A 23,562-nucleotide genomic window follows, 5' to 3' on the forward strand; every position below is an offset into this window, starting at 1 on the left:
TAACATGGTTAGTCACCAAACCACCGGCCTTTCGGTCATCATTGATCTTGCTTTTACAATTTGGTTGGCATTATTCACAAAACGTGGAAATGGCAGTTCCCCACCTAACAGAACTAAGAAGAAAGAAGACGCTCAAGCAAAATCAGTGTACTTTTGCCAAACAGATATCAGAGATACATTAGTACTATCAACACTGATTTTTTGCAAGAAGACCCTGTAACGTCTGATTGATCTGGTTTTTGTACATCAAATCAAGGGCCCTTTCCTTTTTTTATCATTAAAGTTTTACAACCATCAATTTACATCGATTCATTTTGCAAATTTTGTTTGGTTCATGGGACCATATTGCATTGCTAGTGCAGCCTGCAGTTTATAACTGATATATGACTGAAATCTGCAGCAAGAGTTAAAGGGTTTTTACTATCATGCTACCAATAGGACTGCAACTTTAATCAAGGCCCTGTGAGTTTGATCTATAAGGGGCAAAAGAATAGTCTCCCATAAAACTTTTCAACAGGACAGACCGTCTTAAATATGTTAGTACATCTTAATTTCCGATCCATGATACGTTCCTCTTTAATTTAAACCTATGAAATTATAACTGAAAGAGTAGTACATTAATTTTTCCATTCAAATAATCTCCCATCCAAACACACCCCATGATTTTATTTCAGATTGGTAACTTATTTTTGTTTGTTTTGGTGTTCAATTCAACATCCTTACTCATAGTATCCGTCAGTCATGTTTCAACCTACAGTAAAAGGGGCAAGAAGTGGGCTAGCAATCTGACTTTCTTTGTATCACATAAAGCAAAAACAGCATATGGATTAAGCAAAGAAAGTATGATTTGTTGGTCTAAGTAAGTATTTTGACTATGCAATCACAGGTAACTCTTAACTGTACACTTACAGTGAAGTGGTATACGTCAAATTGCACAAACTATTATGTACTCGAGTATGCGTCGAAAGTTCAAAGTCCATGGAGACAGGCAATTGGAAACCTGTGATTTTCTTGATATTGAAAAAGAATTGTCCCACCACGAACAATCTCTAAAGTAGCTTATCTAATAAATATATGGAAGACAGGGAAATTAATATCTTTAAATTCTTTGAAATTAAGCATACATGTGAGCATTTCAATATCTTGAATCTTATGATCCTGCATGTCTGCCCATTCATTTTCACATTGTAGTGGCTTTGTCAACCCACGTTCAATGCCTGCAGTTGCAACTAGACCTTCAAAATCCTAGTAGTCCCATCTCTTTGTGGGAGTTCATTCTCGTTTGCTGTCATAAATAGGGCAATGGAGGTCAGAGAATACACATGGATTACTAGAACAAATATTATTATACTTCTAATTAAACAGCCCTAACCCTTTTTTTTTTTTGAACAAATAATAATGCGTTAATCCTCGATTAGATGCACCAAACAGGAATAAAATTTCTCTATTGTTTTAAAGCTATTGAATTTTTTTAAACCGACAAAGATCTAGCATAATCTAATTCTTTTTCCATATGTATTGTCCCTCTTCTTTTGTAGTACGGCAGTCAAAATATGATAAGACTCTGCTGGCTTTGCCAGTTTCATATGTGAATATGTTATTGGAAATCAGCTGACCTGCAGTATAAATAGGAAAATGAAATGATGCCGGCTACTAAATTCAACTTTGAGCTATCATAGATTTAAAGACAAAATGGTTTCAGATGATCAACAGTTTTAGAATAAGTAGCATTATGTGATAATAGTTGGGTGATTTTGTAGTGACTTGGGAAAAGCTACTTTAACTACTCAATATTCTCTTTCTTTCTTTCTTTCTTTTTTTCCCCTCAAATTGTTAAGACTTTATGGCAATCAATATAGTGTGGAAGGCAATCAGGCAATGTTAAACATACATGCACGAAAAACTTTTTGTATAGTGTAATCTTCTGATAATTTGACCCCCCAAAAAAAAAACCCTTTATAATTGATGAATTTCAAGAATCTATAGAATTGCTTTTGTAAAGCAACATTGACATGTTTTCTTTGACATGTATAATAATTGAAGTTAGACTACATCAGTGACTGCCAGTGGAAAAGCAATTGTAATGCATAATTCGCGTTACAAATGTTTAGTTGACTTGGTAATATGGTAGAATTGATCACCAAGCAAGAAGAAGTGGAGATGTGGTTCCATACCCAACGGACCTTTCAACCAGAAAAAAAAAAAAGAGAGATGAAAAAGATGCCCCAAAGATCAAGCATGTTGTTGATGACTTCTTTTTTGGCAGAAATGAACATTTGGCATTGATTCTTTGATGTCTTGGTTTCGTCAAAACAGCAATCCACAACACATCATATCAAGGGCCCATTAAGGGATTTTATCACAATGATCCAACCTTGAAGAAAATAATGGGGAAACAAGGTGTCTGAGTCTGCGAAGGCTAAGGGATATGTTTGGTTGCAATTATTAAACGTGAAAATGATTTTGAAAATAAGGGAAATGAAAAGCAAGGCCAGGCCAGCAATCTATAATGCCAAAAACACAATAATTTGTATTCAACTGGCATCCGTCCAGAAGTAGTTTTGAAGAAAAAGTCATCAAGATTGATACCCATTTGCCACCCCAATTGCAGCTTTAATTGAGAGACACCCATCAACAGTTCTTGCCACACTATTGCCAAAAGCTTTTTGTTGATGTAACTCAACAATAACAGTTGATTTATGAGTTGACAATTGTATCTTCTGTCCATGGTTAGCATTTTTGCTGCAATTTTTATGTGCAAGCTAAGACTTATATATTCATAGGTAAGAAGGGTAAAATAACTGATCAAACGCTGTGAATGCCAATCTTTTTCTTGAAATGCCTGAAATATTGGACCGACCAAGGAATTTTGTGCAAGAGACTGCAAATAATTAGCATGAGGACAATAATAAATATTTTTGCACTTCAATTCCACGTGATTATTCTTGACAAAATTGAGGTGCTAATGATCAAACTTAAGACTTTCTAGACGGAAGGCCAGGACACTGGTGCATGTTAAATGGGTGAATTGCCCAAATCTTGTCCAACCAATACTTTAAAAGGAGTTGAAGACTAGCATTATGGTACTGATTTGGTCAGCTCTGTGTGATTGAAAATTTGAACCTAATTTTGTTGTTGTTAAAAGTAATGTGTGTTTTAGGTGGAAAATGAAGTAAAAAAACTTATTAGGAAATGTTGAAAGTAATAAATAGATTAGGAACCTGTTCTTTTCAACTAAAACCCCCTTTTCTTGCTAGTTCATAGATGCTAAAACCATGGTCCAGAGATCATGTGAACTGCCCACAACATTCACCATTCAATATAATTAACAATCTAAACTTTTGGTGATGCTTGTGAAGGGCATCTGATATTTTCTTGTTTGTTTTATTTGCATTGGTCAAATTAAAGAACCATAGCCTGTCATCACATTTGGTCATCCTTTTCGTGCGATCTAACAATTGTGGGCTAAGTTATCTGTCTCAAAACCGTGTTAGAGAAAGCTATCTCACAGACTTTGCAAGGAGAAAGAAAAATGTTTGGACCATGTAAGTAAGATGCCTTTTCTGAGGTGTTGGTAAAGAAGAGAAAACCTCATTTGATGCAATTTAAGTATGACAAAACTAAATACTTTTACATAATTAGGTGTGTGAAAGAGGGCCATTGCTACAAGAGGACTGATAGATATCAGGCCAGTTGTTGGTACAAATTAATGTTATAACTAAACTTTCCTTTCTTCTTTTCTTTTTATTTTCCCTTGGGACTAAACCAACAGAAAAACTTGGCCAAGAATTCCAAACCCAAACAAGAATGCCGGAGAAGTTCAAACCAAAAACTCAACAACGCAAAAAAAAGAAGAAGAAGAAGAAGAAAAGATTAGGTGAATCAAAAAGTAGCCCAAGATTGATTATTGTTTCTTGAACTGAGAGAGATCATGGTTTATGATGAACAAGATTCTTGTCATAATTTTCTTTTCAACTTATGACAGCTGAAAAATATCTGCGTCAAAGTCCATAAGCTAGGCTATGCCAGTAGCTTCTTGTGTCCATCCATTTCTTGAAAAATTACTAAACTAAAAGCAGCTAAGCAAGAACATATATATATATGTGGGATTGGTTTATTCGTATAGAGTTGATATGTCAATGACGCCACCAAACCATGCAATGTTCACCAGAACAAAAACTGATCAAATCACAGAATTATGAATCAGTCATTCACGCAACTAAAATCAAATCCTTTCACATCAAAAAAAAAATAAAAAAAAAAACCCATTAAAATCTGGTCGTTGAATCAGTGAGATCAGATAAAGTTGTTTGGCTCCCTTGCATAGTTGCATAGTTGTCTTTGCTGAAAATGTTAGTGCTGCATAAATGAGCAAGCCATACATATCAGACTGCGTTGGACAATGTGGTGCCTTAACCATGTGAAACCCATCAGTTTCCTGCTTATGATCTGTTACATGAAACAGTACTGTTAATGCTGCATAATAATGTGCTTGCTGATAAACATCTATATTTCTTACGTCCAATCTTTCTTTCATAATACTTATCCTATACGGAGGCAAATCTTCAGAAAAAGATAGTTTGAAAATCAATTGTGTCATTTTAACATGACTACAAATAATGGACTTGATTAACAGTAGTGTCTCCCTTTACCCTTTTAACTATTTAACCTGCCTAAATGAATAATCTTATGTGATAATTTTAGGGACTTTGTGCAGAGTGCTAATCGTTTCTAAGATCTATGCCACTGACTCATTGCAGCCCTGAAATTGAATGTCCAAACTGGGCTATAGGATTATGTGCCCCTCTTCACCCTTAGCCATGCCTACCCTACTCTGGCAATGGATACCTTCTTCTTCAGCCATAATGCACCTACTATTGTACACAGTTTTTGCCCCCCCAAGTAAAGTAGGGAAATGGGAAAATCATGTAAGAAAATTCAGTGAAAAATGTTGGTAAACCAAAAAGTAAAATGCATGGGAACTGGAGTAAACTTATTTGTGTAACTTGTATAAATAAGCTCAATTCCTTTGATTGCCTTCGGTACAAAAAACTCGGGTATTGTGTCAAACTGCAACAGGAAAGAGTAAAAAAAGGAGCCAAGCCAACAGGTACAAGTTCTAGGAAATGAGTCCATGTCTTTGTATGTATATACTTCACAGACCTGCATGTCTCCTTTTATTGAGTTTGGGAACATTTCCTCGGAATGGTGCCTTGTTGAAAATGATAAACCTTTCCTCAAAAAAAAAAAAAAAAAAAAACTAGTGTTACCCTTGAGATTTTGGGTAATGTAAATATTGGATTAGAGATTATTTGAAACAAGATTTTGAATTGACATTATAGCAACACTTTTTATAACGTGATGCATATGAAACAAAAGGACATTTGGGAAGATAATTTTAATGCACTATCCAAATTAACACACAATCTTATATTCTTGGTGATAGTCTATTATTATTAATCTGAACCCGGAAGTTAACATATAAATATTATTGATTAAGGGACAAAAAATTGATTTGTGAAACTCTATCAACTTTATCTCATTTCTTTGTAGTTTATTGAACTACAAATTGGATATTGCTTTATTTAACTAAAAACGAGAGATATTATAGGAGTTTATCTGATTTCCTTGACAAATAAAAGATATTTATGGGCTCACAAGATAACCATGAAAGTTAGCAAAGATGTGGACGAAACAAAGATAAAATGCATTTAATGCAAGTTTATGCTTGAACCCAACCCTATATTTATCCTTGATCTTACGGTGATTAGAGTGATCCATAAAATTTGGTCAACATCAAGTGAAGTGATCACGAGGCAAAATGAATGATTTTTATACATCTGGTTGGGAGGTTTCTCTCAATTTGAAGAAATTATTTGTGACATTAACGAAAACACGTTTTGATTTGGAGTCAAGAAGTGGCACCTGTGTGATTTAGCAAGAACCTTTGTAAACTTGCTCTGAGCATCATCACTCTACTTACTTTGACCTAAAGGAAAATGAATATGGTAAAAATTGAATTGTTAATTTTTTTTTTTTTTTGGTTTCTTGGAGACTCTATTTAAGATCTATGTCAAAAATGGAGTTGGAGTTGTATCCAAATTAATCTACATTTAATTAGGCACAAACTAATCCCAATCTAATTCAAATTTTACTAATAACCAAATAACAAATAGGGCCTAAACAGCCTAAAAGAAACTCGGCCCAAGTCCTGGGATTGAAAAGCAAACCTTTTACTATGCCCTTTTTTTTAGAGTATAAGTGGAAGATTTCAAATTTGAAACCTTTTATTTACACTTCCTTCTCTCGTATGATACTTAATTCATCTCTCCCCTTTTACTTACATTTCCTCCATTTGTATCATCTAACTCATCCCTTTTTTCCTCCCGTATCACCTAATCTATCTCTCCCCTTTTACTTACACTTCCTCTAGTCGTAAGTCGTATCATCTAACCCATCCCTCACTCCTTGCTGTACCATTTCATGATTGACTAATGAGGTGATCATGTATGAGTCGAATTTTGCAAGTGTATCACTGCCTAACATATTGGAAGAAAAGTTAGGGCAACAAGAAAGAGTTATGCATGCATCTTTAACTTGCAAAAATGATTTTGAGTTGTTCTCCAAAATGGAATTAGAATGTTCAAGAATCAAAACAAAATGAAGCCAAAAGTTTGGGAGGAAAAAGATGGATAGAAATGAGTACAACAACAATACACGAGTAACATGACCATGCACGTTTACCACTCTTTAAAACAAGCAAATTTCAAGAGTTTTAAAACATGCATATAAGTTAGAACATATGCATCACAAGAAGAAATTAGGAAAAATATGTGATATAAGTTAAGCAACTCATGCACTACTCTACCCCAAATCATATATTAGAAATGCAAATTTCAACAAACACTTATTTAGTACCAAACTTTTAGTCCATGTACCAAAGTTTATCCCTTTCCACCTATCATCAATTCCTACTTACTTGGAAAGAAGATGAACATGGACATAGTAGTAGTGACTTTTCATAAATGTACTTTGGAAAAAGAAAAACATAGAATTGAAGATGAGGATGAGAAAGAACTGCCAAAACCACCGCTTGAGCTACTTTGAAAAAAAGGGTCACGTACTCAAGTAAGCCAATTATGCATATCTCCACTTTCACCATTCAATTCTTGAACAACGAAACCGGCTACTACCTTTTTCCATACCAATGCATAGCAATAATATCACCATTATGGTTTTTAATAACAGAAAATAACAAAATGCAAGTAACTAAAGCAACCACACAAATATAATTAAATCAAAGAATTTATGTATGATTTTGGTTTCGGATTAAAAATAAGAAAAAAAGAACTGCCACTTCCATGTGGCCATTTACATTCCACCATCAAAACATTTTGGGGCAACAAAAAAAAATTAAAATAGAATATGGTCTTGGGAGGTGGGTATAAAGTTTAAACTAAAAAAAAAGGGGGGGGGGGGAAATGGGGAGAAGAACTTAATAATATATACTTATTATACTTAATATTATACTTGATTCCTGTTCATATTCTCTCTTTTCTTTTCTTTCTTTCTTTTTTTTTTTTTTTTGGTTTTCCCCAACCTGTTAATGCTCTAACAGTCACACGTGGGCCCCACTCCAAACAGGTGGGCCTACATTGGGCTTGCGTTTGATTTGTGCCGGTGCGATTGTTGGGCTGGGTTCTAGGAAAGGAAGACCTCAAGACTTGAACTTCTCGCAGCGAAGCAAACTGGGCAAGCTCGTGCAACGGCGTCGCATTCTGTACAAAGCGACAGGTGCCGACACGGCAACACCACCATCGCCGCCACCCTCTTGCGACACGCTTTACACGACGGCCCAGCCCTTTCCACCACTCGGTCCGGGTCAATGTACGCCGACTCAGCATCCTCCGCTTCGCCACCCACAGTCCCCGCCGCACTATTATTCCCTCCCCCTCCGCCGCCCCATTCATCCCTCTCTTGCACCTGTTGTGCCGCCCCATTATATCCACCGCCACCACCGCTAGTAATAATCGCCCGTTCCAGCTGTGCCTGCAGATTCGCCGCCATGTGCTCTTGCATCTTGGCCCTTTGCTGCCAAGCCTGAGCCTCCAAACTCAGCTGAGCTGCCTTCGCCTCCAGCTCGGCATTTCTTCTCGCCGCTTTCTCAACTTCCGCTTCCTTCTCCCTCAGCCTCCTCGCTACCGACTCCTCCGCCGCCCCCAACAGGGAACGATAGTGCCTTTGCCTTTTCTCCGCTAAAGTTCGTCTCAATTGCTCCCCCTGCATGTGTGTATATGTATATATTAGAAATGGACAAGTCATTTGGAAAAAAATTTTTTGATACCAGTTGGAGGAGGATTGTATTGGATGAAAACGGGGGGTAAGTACCTGGGCAAGGAGGAAGTGTTCGATTTCGTCGCGCTGTTGTTTAATATGGGAGGCTAAATCATCAGATAAGATGGATAATAGAACTGATGACTGAGCTGATGATTGAGGGGAAATCGAGTGTTGTTGCTGAGACAATGGTGGTGGTTGCTCGCCAAAAGCTAAGCCAAGGCCAATGGAGACGCCATTTCTCTGGGTGGCGGAATGGAGCTGAGTGAGGTCCATCAGTTGAGGATGTGGCGCCATTGAAATCAATGGTCGATTCATGGCGGCCGCCACCCCTCCTGCCCCTGCTCCTCCTCCTCCTCCTGTTGCCGTTGTCGTTGCACCTACCTCTCTTCCTCTTTTTCGCGAATTATTGATCCCAGCTGTATTGGCATTTGATTCATTGGATTAGCTGTGGATGGGATGAAAGAGAGGCCTAATTGGAAAGTTGAGGGAAGTTTTATTAATTACCTCCATGATTGAATGACATGTTTGATTGATCAAAAAAAGATATTCCTCCTCCTCCAACTCCTCGTCCGCCTCCGCCAGGAGGTTGAGGTTGCAACGAGTAATCGTTGGCAACTGGGCTCTTGCCTTCTTCAACAGCTCTGCACGGTATTAACAACTTTTGTTCGTTAAAACGTTCGTCGACGTTGAGTTGAGAGAATTGATGATTGAGGAATTAAAAGGGGAGTGGTTGGAAATGCGAACAACAAACCTGTTGAACAGAAGAACATTCGATGGGTATTGAGCTTGAACGGCCATTCTTTTCTTTCCTTTCCTTTCCTTTCCTCCTTTAATCTCTTCTCTCTATATAGTATAGAATGATGGAATGATGGAATGATGGATTTGGGATGAATGAAGGATTCGGTCAAAATCCAAAACGAATGAATGATTCAATGGGGGTGGGAAAAGAGGAGAGATTTATGGGGTTATAGGGAGGACGCGTATGGGAAGGAGGGAGGGCTAATAAACGCTGACACAAAAACAGCATGAAATAGATGCCCCAAACTCACGGCGGACTCTTCAATGAAGAGAGATAGATAGAGAGATAAGCAAATGAGAGAGAGAGAGAGAGTAGTATTGTATTCCTTTGTTCTTGTTCTTTGTTGTTGTTGTTGTTGTGGATGATTGAATGCAATGGAAAGAGGAAGAGGAGGTGGTGGAGAGACAGAGAGAAATATGCAGTCGTAAGAGTCTAACGAAAGAAACGTAAAGTGAATGAGAGTAATAGTAGTAGTAGTAGTAGTAGTATTATTAGTCTTTCTTGGGCGCCACCATTATCAACAAGGAAGGTAAAGAAAGGCTGGAGATGAGGAAGAAAAGTACTCTATTCTACACCTTCGAGGCCAGCAGGCCAAGAAAAACCCATATTCCCCAAAAAAAAAAAAAGAAAAATTCTTATATTGTTCTCTTCATCAATTTTTTTCCATTCACACAACCAAAGGACCAAAAAAAAAAAAAATTTAAAAAAAAAAAAAAACTAAAAATGCAAAGAACAAAGAATAGTTTTCTGTTGCCAATGGTTTATAAAGGAAGAGAAGGAACGGAGGAGAAGAGATATGGATGCGATTGAAGGGAATGAGTCCAAGAGAAAAAAGAGAGATTAAGGGGGAGAGAGTCTCGAGAGAGAGAGAGAGAGAGAGAAAGAAGGGGGGGAAGAAATGGGAAGTCTTCTTCTTATTCTGGTTCTTTGTTTTTTCGGGGTTGGCTATAACTTCCGTTGGCTTTTGGTGCTTCCCTTTTCTCTCTTGTTTCGCGTGGCTTTGTTTTTGGCTTTTCTTTGGGGGGGAGGAGTCTCGTGCTTCTTATCAACTCCTCCTTCCTTCCTTCCATTTTTATACTACTATCTTTCTTAATTATTTTATTCAATAAAATTGCAATAAGTATTTATTAATTTTAACATAAATAAATACCTTTCCCATATTGCCCCATATTCTTGTAGTAATTAGTTTTTTTTTTAAAAAGAAATATTTTTTTTTTCAAAATGGTATATATATATATATATATATATATATATATATATATATATGAAAGAGGAGGGAGGGTTGGGTGATGGATTGTTGTTGATGTTGGGCGTGCAGAGCGGTGTCTGGCGTTACAGCTGCCGCTGGGATTGTTTGTATATGGCCCATCATCCATGCTCTCTGCTTTTTCTCTACTTCCGCTGCTACTATTATTACTATGGGATAGGACTTAGGAGGATATGGGAAAATTATTTAAAAAAAAAAAAAAAACTTTACTGCATCCACTTCTTTATTTACTTTTGTTCTAAACAATACATACGTGTACTTCTTGATTTTTTGGTAAATGGACCACTTTCTTCTCTTGGTAAATGTAAGACTATTTAATTCAATTTTATGTGTTTGTTATATATATATATATATAAAGGACTTGTACTTCTATATATTGGAGAGTTTTAGTAAGAACCCAAATGCCTTTTTCTCATTTAATTAAAAAAAAAATAGTAAATGTGTTATGACTAGTTCTGCATCGGAGAATATTAGTAAAATTTTCTTACTTTTTGAATATTACCATTCCCTTCCCTGACTAAAGAAGAGAAAAAAAAAGCCTTTCTTAGCTAGTTTGCTTTAAAATATGGATTAATTTTTGTACACTTATATAGAAGTGTATCCATCAGCTATTCTCGTTACACAGATACGTGTGCAAATTTTGAGTTTTGTACTCTAAATTTTGTATATGTGACATGTATCTGACCGTGCTAATACATAAATTGTCAAAAGTTTTATCCCTTAAATTTAATATCAAAGTACGTTAATTTCTTTTGAGTTTTGAACTCTAAATTTTGTATATGTGGCATGTATCTGACCGTGCTAATACATAAATTGTCAAAAGTTTTATCCTTTAAATTTAATGTCAAAGTACGTTAATTTCTTACGAATTGGTTCAAATTTTCATTTATTGCTTCGCATTTTTTTTTCCTTTTTGACAAACATTTATTGCTTTGGATTACCTTCCTTATTAAGTATGTAGGCGGTCATAGCTGTTTGTCTTGTATGATATCTAAGTATCCAACCATTCTATGCGTTCTTGATTGTCTTTTACTTCTCGTATGGTATATTATTTTAGTCAAATACGTTGTTGATTGCCTATTACTACTTTTATTTTATACAATTATTATTTTTGTCATTTTTTTTTTTTAAAAAAAAACCCTTCATTCAATTTTGATGTGTGGCTTAGTTGAAAGTGCTATCTAGCTGCTAAGAGCTATGTGAGATAATGGAGGAACCACCAAAATTGTTTTTGTACTAATAGTTTGTTCCACTCTTAAGCAAAAAATATAAATATATTGGGCCCCAAGAAAATTATGATTCCAAAAACTAAGATAGTGCCTCTTGAATCACTTGACTTGAGGAATTTTCCCACTACAAACAGCAAAAAGAAAAGGATGTGCAGAATTTTCGGTGAATTTCCAACTATCCCATATTTCCCTTTCAGCATTTGCATTCCAGAGAATAAAACAACCACCACATGGTTGGAATTTATCACTTAGAGAAAGTATATAATATTTTTTGGGTATCAAAGTATTTTCATCACTTTAATTTGAAGCAACTTTGAAGTAATAAATTTTATTGTTTTCCTAATATAATTTTTTAGTCAACAGTTTGAAACAATTGAACTATGAAGTTCTTATTCAAATCCTTGTGTTAGAAAATAAAAAAAAAAGATCACATTACCTATGACCTAAATTCATGGTCATATTATTTGAGTTCTCTTTCTTCTTGTTCTCACGAGATAGCATTTCACCAAAACCTACTCAAATTTTCTAGATTGACTTATATATCATAACCATTTTTTTTTCAGGAAAAACCAATAGCAAATTGACACCACATTGACAAAAACTAATAGTATATGGTTCAACTGCAATAATTTTTTTTTTTTTTGAGATTTTACGAAAATCTTTTGTTTTGGAGGTGTCTATCATAGGATCTAATGGAACACCATGATAGTAGTATTATTAGGAGGACAAAAAGAAATTTTCAAAACTACAAATCGGATTTGATGGAAATGGAATCAAATCAAATGTTTATCCAGAACCGTCACTGGTTGAGTGGTCGCAACTCATAGTAGTAACAAGAGATTTGCAAGGAATCGTAGAGGGCAAAAAAAAAAAAAAAGGGGTTACAAACTCACTCCATCGTGGCCATTTGAATTTTTATTTGCGTCGAGAATATTGACTATTTATTACACGCATTTTCTTAGACGAGTCATGTGTCAAGAAAGGCATCCATAATCACTCCAACCCATGCCGCATCTTGTACGTTTGAGAGGAGTAAGATATTAATTGTGATTGATGATTCAAGACTATGTACAATCATTTCTCCTTTTTATATATATATATATATATATATATATATATATATATATTCAAACTTCAGATTTCAGATTTCAGATTTCAGTTTTATTAAACGCACTCTATAATATTACTGGTGATTGATGATTCAAGATTATGTACACTCATTTCCCTTATATATGTATATATATTCTTTGTATTTGCCAAAAAAAAAAAAAGAAAGAAAAAGGGATCCATTTTGTTTTTTAAAAAAATATATAAATGTCAATCAAATCCATGTTTAATGTACAAGATTATTGATAAGTCCATGTTTGAAGCTTTTATCCGTGTGCGCCATGCCACCTTCAAATTGTCCATTCAAAGAGCCACGAACCATCGGGTGAAAGGAACCACACTACAAATGAAATAACAAGGGGAAGAAATAGAGTACATAAAGTATGGGAGGGGGCCGAAAACCTGACGTCCACGGCTCCAATGAATTAGTCAAATCCTCAATCAGCTGAAATTAACTAAATGTGGGATAATCACTATCGATCATCTTTGGCATGAGAGCTTTCTTTCTCGTTTCCTTTCTTTATGGGATTCACATGAAATCTTGAGTTATTTACAAGGCACTAATTGATGATGTGGTGCCTTAATTGGAAAGGTCCAAACAACTTATAAATTTACTAATTGATAGCACTCATCATAATGTTGGTATTAGTAGTGTCTTGATATAGCAAATTAAGGTGAGTGTTTTCTAGAAGCTAGAAGAGATGAAGTGTTGTTTGTTTGAATTTTTTTTTCTTTCTTTTCGCCCCATGGAATAAACAAGAAATTGTGGGTTAGGAAACGTTCGCTAGCTAGTGGTTCCATGGATCAAATCATACACTCTTTAGGTGAGAAAAAGTTGGATGAAAAATCATGATTCTTGACAGGAGAAGATGGAGATGATAATAGAGATAGAGACGGTGAAAAATAAGTGAATCTTTTTCACAAGAAAAAAGTTTGAGTTGGGTTTTGGTAATCTTCCCCAAAACCAAGAAGGATATTTACTTTTTAATTAATGGGGGTGACAAAGAAAGAGGGAAGCCACCCAAAAAAGAGAAAAAGAAATGAGTAGAAAAATTGTGAAAGAGAGTGCCTGGAATGGCATCACGCAATTTGTCTTTGTTTTGGTCCCACGGGTCGGCTTCTTGGATCCCTAGTCTCTCTACCACTAACCAACACACCCCACAAAATCCCCATATTCACCACCTTCACCGCAATAATTTATGTATATTAATCCCCATATGTTAATCACTCAACGACTCTTTATCTTGGTCCTTAATTTCATGGTGTCAGGAGAAATACTTCGAGAGAGTTCACATGTAAGTCAGAAATTTAATTTTGATCTAAAAATTTAAACTGTTAGATCTCGAACCTAAATTTTACTGCTAAATCTAACACACGCACACAAACAAACACACAGTCGCATACTTGAAACTCCTCCCTCTCCCGCCCTAACAACTGAAATAAACTTCTTTGTTTTATTCTCAGTCAAATTCAAAAATCAATTAGGAATTTTACGTAAATTTTAATGGATTTTGTGGATACTCGTTAAGATGTATTTCATGTGTCAGTTAAATTTTTATGAAAGTAGAATTAAACAGGACAAAGTGTCTAAATGCAAAGAGGTAAATAAATAACTAACGGTACCATCCGCATAGGCATTAGGTAGAAAATCCGACTCTCATTTTATCAAGGATTTATTTGCAAAATTCCTATAATTTTTATTGGGAATTAAATTGCTTTTAACACCTTTTTTTTGGGGTTTTTTTTGGGGGGGGGGGGGGGTGCGTTTTGCTATTTGTATTCTTCATCTTCTTTTAAAACAGGATTTCCTTTTCCGTCAATTTGGTGGTGTGGATTATGTCCTGTCTTGCCTTTTTTTTTTTTAATATGGTTTTTTTGGAGCCTAGTTGCGATTGCTTAAAGAGAATCATATCAAAACATTAAATATATATTTAGTTGTTTACTTGCACATGAGGACCCTGCGTTATTTAAAAAAGGGGGAAAAAAGTTCTAAGAAATCGAGATTTTTCAAGAATATGGTTGATGATGAAGTGACTGCAATAATGGATGGATTGCAATGATAGTTCATGTTGGCCTAGCAAGCCAATTTCATTTTATTCGACCAGAAAATTTGAGGTACGTGAACATGAAATTCATACGTTTTACCTAAAAAAAAAAACAAAAAGGAATTTCATGCAAAAAAGGTCGCTGAACCAACTTGAACAAATGCCTCCATCATTTGATTCCTCCCCTTCACCATCTATCTTTTTCCTACTACATGCTTATTTTGGTGGTGGGAGGGAAACTTTAATCCACAAATATTCAACCAATTTTATTTATGACACTTGCCAAAAAAAAAGGACTTGTTCTACCTGAATATTACTAATTTAATGAGTGCCTGATAAATATTGGGTAACTAAGAAGAGTTTTAGTAGGTAGTCCTTGCGAAAAGTGATGTTAAATTGGAAATGTCTCTAATTGCAAGGTGAATAATAAAGTATAAATATGTGCATTTAAATGGTCTATTAGGTGTATCAATTAATCAATAATATTTTTTAGTACCTATTGTGACGACCCCACCTCTTCCTAGGGCGTACCCCAGGGTTTGACGGTACAGGCTAGCATAGTCTAGTTTTTGGAAATTTTGTAATTGTACTCGCGCTAGTGCTCAACTAGGATTGAATGTATCTGGAATTCAACACTTTTGTCATATTTGGGATTGTATGAATGTTTGAGATAGAAATGAATGTAAGTATACGTCCCAAGTTTGGGAACTGTTATTTCACTTATTCTCGAGATTATACCTTATTTTATTTGAATAGCATGAATGAGTCCTAACGAGAGTTGGGCAGACGATCCGCCAAACCCTGGGGTATGCCCTAGGGAGAGGTGGGGCGTCACACCTATGAGTAAAATCCTATTACTAATTATCTACCAAGACATGTAAACGAGTATTGTACTTTTATTGTTGCAAATAGTGGTGCTATTTTTAGGAGTTTTTTTTTTAATATAAAAAAGGTATTGTAGCGATTTGTTGTATGTGAGTAAAAAGATGATTAGGAAATGTATTCACGAAAAATGTAACAAATTTTTTGCAAAAAAATTACGTTCCAAACAAGTTTAATTTAGATGAGAAGGAATCAATCTCAAAACCTCTAGAATATCGTACAATTTCACCAATTTATAGTAGCTCATGCAATTTAATAACCAAATTATCTAGCTAATTTGCCATGTCTTGTTACAAATAGAAAAGGTTAACTAGGAATAAACCAACTCGGGCAGTGTTTTTCCAATAAATCAAATAAGAACATAAACTATGAGGTAATCACATGCGTAGGGTTTAGCACTTTTCTCTTTTCTCCACCTGATTAACTCGTTAAATAGTAGGTTGCAAAAAAAAAAAAAAAATTCACAGCTAATAAAAGAAACAAGAAATTAAATAGCATTTGGTTGGCAAATGTTTGTTTGACAAAGACAAATGGAAGTGGCCTCCTCTATGCGAATTAATGCACAAAAAAGTTGATGCTAACAACAGATTTTATCGAGTCATTGCATGCACAAAAATCAACTCAGTCAGCTTTGGGCAAATACCAAAAGATAAACAAAAAATTTGTAAGTCACTTCGCAGTTTCCTCAACTTTGTTATCTTCTAGATGCCGTGGAATCCCCCGTTTGGGTTTTGTCTCCTGGAAGCTGCTGAAAGCTTTTGTGGGACTTAATCTTGACTATGAAACAAATCAAATCCGTACGCTTCTGCGGTTGTGACTTTTGATATACATACACAATCAGGGAAAGACGTCGAGAAATTCTACATCTTTTCTTCGTCTTGTTCTTGCCAAAATTATAAATATATTTTAATTGTGCACCACTTCGTTTTTATGTCATTTGCTCAATTGGGTATATATTGCAATGGACAAAGAATGCAGTAATTTCAGACCTGGACTTTTCTTAGTCCTAACATGCTTGCTTTTGATTTTCCTAGTAATGGAGCCTAATCGCTTCTTGTCAAATGGCGCGTTTATACAGTTTACATTAGTTCTTATGTTGAAGGAGAAAGGGAACTTGAGAGCCCAACCAAGAGTCTAGAATCATTTGATTAATATCTTTAATTATCAGCTGAGATAGGTCTTAGAAGCTTAAGAAATCTCAATATGAAAAAGATTATTTATTGTAACTGCTAATTAAAAACCAAAATAAAAAAGAGAATTTCTTACAAATTACCAAGAAATTGCTAATGAAAGTTATTCTTCATGATATATATTGGCTCGCTGTTATCTACAGCGGAAAAAAGTTACAAGGCTCAACTCAAACAGCCAAGAAATTAAATTGCTTAGTTTGAAAGAATAAACAGACTGGAAATTAATTCTTTTTCTGTCTTACGTGGTGCTGCAGACATGCAGATTTGTACTATGCATGCAAATAAATGCATTGTCGATTCCCATGCAAAGATAATGGGGGTGGTGGGGGGGCTTGATTTTTGTGACTGGATCCGCACTTCCGCGGGGACAAAAATCAAACTTCAACGGCCAGAACAGCAGAGGTAGCAGGTGGAGGCACTGCTAGAAAAGAAAAGAAAGAAAGAAAGAAAAAAAAGAAGAGAGATGATCTATATATGGACTAGTGAATCATTCATTCATTCCTGCTGGTCAAGTCAACTTTATTTTCAGACCTTTCGTTGCAGATTTTAAAAACAGTGAACAGTTTACGAGTGTCCATTGAAATGGGGAAGAGAACTCCTGTTTCCCTTATCGTCTTCTGCCTTGTGGAACCTCATTGACTCGGGCCATGAAACGTGGGTTGAAAATTACATTGTACAGCAATATGTGTGTGTATATATATGACTTTTAGTGTGTGGTTTTTGTTAGAGGGAAAAAGGGACCATAAACAGCTAGTAAAAGATTGTTGTGAATTTCGTGGCTAATAAGGATAAAACTCTGAGGAGATGATAAGCTTGACCTGATAAAGGGTTCGAGAGAGGATCTGATCTCGCATGCAAAGACAATTCTTCATGGACAAAATTGACACGAGGAACTTCAAGTTCCCAAGCAAACTTGCGTACTCAATTGATCTTTCTTTTGCTTTCTGGCATTTCATGCGTGATATTCGTAATTTGGTGGTGACAGATTAATCAAGTTAGAATTTTTTAAAAATATTTATTTAATTAGTTTTGTACGATTAGTTGAACTAGAAAAAATCTAAAGGAGGAAGAATCATCATCATCATCATCTTCAAGAAGTGTCATGAAATCAGGCGTATTTCCTTGGGGTGAAGAATGAAGACATAGCAACTTTCTTTAGTTTAGTCTTTTCTTTAATCTCAATCAAAAGTATTCGCATCCATTTCCTTGACCTGCACACCCACACACTCAAACCTACTTTTCATGATTTGTAGGGATTTCTTTTCCTTTATCTTTTGCATCTTTCTTTACAGTTATGGACTCATGACCGTCAATTTCCTTTTACCAAACTTACCATATATATATGTACTCCTATAATAAAGTAATCAGAGAAACTCATTTTCTTTTTCTAATCTTATTGTGTGTGTATATATATAATAAATCTTATATATACTGATAGTACGTATATACACTATTACTGTTTGATTCATAATATTTGTGTAAAAGTTGAATTTAAAATTCAAATTTTGCATAGCTATCATTCATCCAACGTTGACAGTGTACAAGTGTAGAAAAGATTAATCCATATGTATATACATAAAAAAAAGGTAACTATAGAAACTTTTCCAGTGAATATTCTATCTATCTGTTTGCATTTGGACCTATACTTCCATACATAGAGGGACAAATGTAGAATTATTGTTGATTGGAATTTTGGAATAGTGCACAAAAATCTAACCCCATCTGATCAGCCCCCTAAGGAATACAACTTTTCTTGCACACCACCACCCACACACTCCCATCCTTATTCCTACCTTTTCCACTTCTCCTTCCCTCTGACGAAAAACTTCCATAAAAAACTTCTCCATCCATCCCCTTAATCTTGAACTCTAGATCCCTCCCTAATCTTTTCTTGTCTTTGTTCCCCGTGGAATAAGTAGACAGGGGATATAACACTACTGTTTGCCGTATAAAGTGAGGAGGGCTCAAAGCACATGGTTTTTGGGGTCACAGCCATAACCTATTAGTTTGGCACAAACCTACTAAAGAAATCTTGGTACGAAATGCCCACAATGAAGAAACATCTGAAAAAGTGAAACTTACATGATGGAAAGATATTCAGAAAGCATAAATGGAAGTGGTGCAACTTATAACATGTATCTAGCTACAGCCTTATCATGACGATAATAATAATGGTATGGTATAGTATGTGAACGAGCCTAATGGAAAATTTAAGTGATAAGCTCGATTAGTTTATGTGGACAATCTGATGAAGTTTTACCTAAAACTACACTAATTAAGCACGTAGTACTCAGCTTTCGCTTTATAGGTGTGCAAGATGTGTGGTAGCAGGTGAGGTGATCACATCTATTTCCTGTTTCGATATTATTAATTTACTGGCTCCATCTTGTGACTTCTGAAGTTACTTCTTGATTTGGATAGTGAAAGGGAAAAGAGAAATAGAGATTTCTACTCTTTCAATAAATTAATAGATATATAGAGACATAAACGTATCATATTAGGACAAAACTCATGTGTATACAAATAAGCAATTCAAAATACCTATTAGATAGCCTGACAGACTCAACAAATTAAAATGCATACATCATGTTTTCCTTTTTTTCTTTCCAACACAAAACAAAAGTGCTTATATTCTTCTTTTATCTTTTCTGCATAAAAAAAAAAAAAGTTTTAGATTTCTTCTTCATCACATCCATTAGTTAGATGGAATCAATCCAATTGTGGATGACTTTAGAATTTTTGCAATACAAATATGTGAATTGTGAACAAAAGAATAAATCCAAGCAAGCAAGAAAAGAAAAGGGAGTAGAGAGAATTATTTATGAGAATGTCAGTGTGAGGAAGGTGGGTGTTAATAATTTATGAACCATGCAAGTACTTTTGGCATCTCTGCTGATCATGATAATGCCAGTCACAAGAAGCAGCAGGCCAAAAATGACCTCAGAGGCAAAAGAAGGAAGCAACATCAGGATCAGAGTGTGGGTGATGGTGGGTCTTTGTATTTTCCTGCAAAGAATCAAAGCTTTCACTGCCTTGGGAGACCCTTAAATTCATTGTGGTCACACACCTTTGGAATTGCAACCACCCTCCTCCATCCATGGCCCATCTGTAACTTGTTTTTTGCTTTCTTGATTGCTAATTTTGCATCAGACATTTCTGCCTGCTGCACCTCAATTCACCCCTTTTATCTACTCTATTTAAATAAAGTGTACGAAATGTACCTCACAAACAAACCCGAATTCTTGCACAGAACCTTCAATTCAAAGCTTTTCTTTTTCCAAAATCATTGCACATATCCAATTTAATTCCTGACTTCTGGTAAATTAGAGATCAAATTCCTGACTTCGTATTAAACTCCTTACTTGAGACGACCGTTAAAAAAGCAAAAGTGGCTCTTATTTATATAGGCACCAGTCCAACACTCAAAAATGCTAGGGGAGATTAATTAGACGTCCAAACTTCAATTTTATATTCCTTGAATACATTATTATTATGGAGTATTTATCAACTGGAGACTTTTTTGATGTAAAACAAATTAGAAACTACTTTTTAAACCATGATTGTACTGTAGCCAGAGCCTGCACTGTTTGTTGTAGGATGTAGATGGCATGTGGCTGATGAGAATAGGTAGCAGCACTTAAAGGGGCAGAACCAAATACCATAAAAAAAAGAAGCGGTGAAAGAAGAAGAAGAAGACAACAGCTTCTTTAACAACAAAACTTGAATGATTTTGATCAGGTTTTGTGTCATTGATTTTGCAGATGCATAAAACAGATAGAGATGCCAAGAAGCTTTCTTGAAAAAAGAAAATGTACGTGGGAGCTACTATTCTACTAGCAGCCAGAAACTTTAGTTGAGAGCAATAGCAATAAATTTTGGAGAATCAATGGTCCTGGTCCCATGAACAAGAATTATATATATCACAGGTACCAAAGTAATAAATTTGTTGTGTATGCATCACACATCAGTTTAACCGTAATGTATTACTACAGTAAGATGATATATACGACTTTAATTTGTGCGTCTTACCTTTTTCTATAACCAAATAAGATATTGAGCTGCTAATAATAATAATAAAAGTTCAAGGACTTTTTTGTAGTTCTATATATATATGTATACATATATTACAAACGTCTGGGAACGGGCATTAGAATTGTTTTTTCAGGCAATTGTAGGCCATACCTAATTAAGGGTGATCTCTGGGACCTCTTTTTGAGGAAGGAAGAATGACCTCTGCCTTTAATTGCTCTTTAGTCGATACCAGAAAGGATGATCCTTTTGATGAATTGTCTTCTTTCTCCTGTTTTTTGAGAGAAAGAAGTAATTCCTAGCTGATTTACTCAATTTTTTTCACTTTACTAACCAGCTATGATATGCAGTAATTAAATTTAACACAAAACATTAAAAAGAAAAGGAAATTAAAAAAAAGAGTGTTGCATGGAGTCGTCTTGGTTTTCACACTGGTGAAAATGGAAAATGAAATTTATGTATATTAACGAGTGCTCGTTAGGAAAACCCTTTACAGATAAGTAAAATGGAAAAGCGGCTTTGCTTGCTAATACTAGAAAAGTGCAGTTAATTCAAAAAAAAAATCGTCATAATTAAGGGGTACAATAATAAATATGAAGTTGTTTATTTCCATGAAAATTTAGATGTGATTTATGTATTTTTAAGGGGTACGTATTTATTGGTTTGCTTAGCATCTAATAATTGATAGGAGAATTTTATGCAAAGATGCTCCGCCACAAAATGCGACCCCATTTTTTTAAAAGTTTGACCAGTGATGATCTTCCGATCGATTTAACATACACGTTTCTTCCTCATTTGATAGTTGATGATCGATCAATTGTACCACTTTCTGTTTCCGTATAGGACAGTTCATAATGGATCTATCCCAAATTTCAGAAAATAAATTGCCTAAAATCGAGGTAACTACAATCCTATCCTCCAAGTGGGCATATGTGTTGTCCTTTTTCACCAATTTTCTAGTGACAAGACAATGGTGTTGAGAAATATGTAAACTTTTCTGACACATTGAAATTTATATCTTCCTAATAAGCAATTAGGAGATGTGGAGCCAATCACTGAACGGATGATTTGAAGCCATTCTATTGACAATGCCCAAAAGAAAATACAAGAACTAATTAACAAAATTTTTCGCCAAGATACATATTACACTATTCTGTTAGCCCTTTTCTTAGATCAACTTCGACGGACTATTTTCATAAAATTTACCTCAAACAACAAGAAGAAGTTTCTTGTATGTAACTTTTAACTACTATATATATATATATATATATAGTAGCAACGTATATTATAATACTTTAGGTATTTTTAGGTTGAAAGAGGTTGTATTGATCGTAAAATTTTTTTTTTCTACCTAGTATTTTAGCACTTTTTACTAGATTTATGCTCGCTGGAAAGGAACAAAGAGAAATAAATTAAGGCTCCTTGTTTTCAATTATTGTTTCTCATGCTTCATGTAAAGAATACCCAAGGGGATGGTAGACAACACTTGATCACCAATGTTTGCTCTGAGGAACCCCTCAAATGAAAAGTTGTTTTCTTTGAGAGAAAACGTCAACAATTATTATTGCAGACTTGGCAAATTCTTAATTCTCTTGACCTTGAAATATGGTAACTTAAAATCGATTCATTGAATCGTACTCTTGGGTTTATATATATATATAAAACTTAGTGATTCCAACGCCATCCAAATTGTGGTCTTTTCTTGGCCGTTATGGAAAATTGGACTTTTCACGTTCATGCATTCTAATGCATGATTCAAAACACGAATTTGACGGTGATACAAATGTCATCAAATTGCCGGCATTATCATATGCTATTCATTGTCAAACCATGACACCGTTTCTTGGATGCCAATTGTTGTTATCATCATCATAAGTTCGTATTTATCAAGACTAGCCTGCTGGGAATAATATCCCCCACACCTTTGCTTCCGTGCAATATTTTCCAAGAAATCAAAAAACAATTGCCATACGAGTGGGAGAAAAAGAATATGCCCCCTTGTGAGACACGTCTAGAGAAAGCGATTGGTTGCAGTGGAGATTGGGAGATGTTGAGCTGCTATGACTATGATGCTAAGCCAACCATCATGAACTCTTGTTTGTAAGTTGCAACCACCGTTTTCAAGTTTCAAACAACTAGACACAGCACGAGGCGAAGACCCATGACTCTTTGAAGGGAGCCCTTGTCCATACTTTGAAGCCAAAGAAGAATTTATAGGTTTAATATGGTTGTGTATTCTTTCTCTTGCATGTATTTCTTTGTCATGGGGACCATGTTAGCTAGGCTGAAAGGGGATTATTTGATAAAGGGGTGGGGGTGGGGGTGGGAATAAACCGAGCCAAATGGGGTTGGACAATTGTATGGAATGTATTCTGTATTGGCAATTTTGGGATGAATTGACTTTGGAAGGGAACTAGGGAAAGGCATATTAATTTATAATTGATGCTTCAGAGTATAAATTTGAATTTGCCTCTATCTTCCTTCCCTTCATGTGTCTTTGTTGACAAATGAAGCAGAAATTCACGCGGAAATAAAGAGAAAACAATTGTTAGAAAAAAAATAATTTTCTTTTTTCTTTTCCCCTTCTAGCTTTTCCTGAGGAAACCGGAATTGGTCTTCATTCCATCCAATTAATTATATTCATACTAGGGAGTTCTTGATGTCAAACTACTAAGCT

General features: G+C 35.2%; 1 protein-coding gene and 1 long non-coding RNA gene across 2 annotated transcripts; one reads left to right on the forward strand and one right to left on the reverse strand.

Annotated features, from left to right (window-relative positions):
* Window positions 1–7,292: 7,292 nt before the first annotated feature.
* On the reverse strand, window positions 7,293–9,860 carry LOC113703995 (BOI-related E3 ubiquitin-protein ligase 1). Its single transcript, XM_027225565.2, has 4 exons — window positions 9,089–9,860; window positions 8,842–8,978; window positions 8,389–8,753; window positions 7,293–8,280 (listed from the first exon to the last, which is right to left on the reverse strand). Exons 1-4 carry the CDS (start codon window positions 9,133–9,135, stop codon window positions 7,702–7,704), a joined length of 1,128 nt encoding a protein of 375 aa, XP_027081366.1. The 5' UTR covers window positions 9,136–9,860; the 3' UTR covers window positions 7,293–7,701.
* A 9,561-nt stretch (window positions 9,861–19,421) lies between these two features.
* On the forward strand, window positions 19,422–20,882 carry LOC140012499 (uncharacterized). Its single transcript, XR_011819661.1, has 2 exons — window positions 19,422–19,844; window positions 20,618–20,882. It is a non-coding gene; the product is annotated as an uncharacterized lncRNA (long non-coding RNA).
* Window positions 20,883–23,562: the final 2,680 nt, after the last annotated feature.

The sequence above is a fragment of the Coffea arabica genome, chromosome 8e (assembly GCF_036785885.1).
Source record: "Coffea arabica cultivar ET-39 chromosome 8e, Coffea Arabica ET-39 HiFi, whole genome shotgun sequence".
NCBI lineage: Eukaryota > Viridiplantae > Streptophyta > Magnoliopsida > Gentianales > Rubiaceae > Coffea > Coffea arabica.

What these genes read in the sequence shown, in the direction of transcription:
- LOC113703995 (XM_027225565.2), bottom strand. Translation starts at nt 9,135, where the DNA reads ATGGCCGTTCAAGCTCAATACCCATCGAATGTTCTTCTGTTCAACAG. An exon ending in CATGTCATTCAATCATGGAG is followed by an intron (nt 8,754 to 8,841) that starts GTAATTAATAAA and finishes ATGCCAATACAG; the next exon opens with CTGGGATCAATAATTCGCGA. An exon ending in AACACTTCCTCCTTGCCCAG is followed by an intron (nt 8,281 to 8,388) that starts GTACTTACCCCC and finishes ACACACATGCAG; the next exon opens with GGGGAGCAATTGAGACGAAC.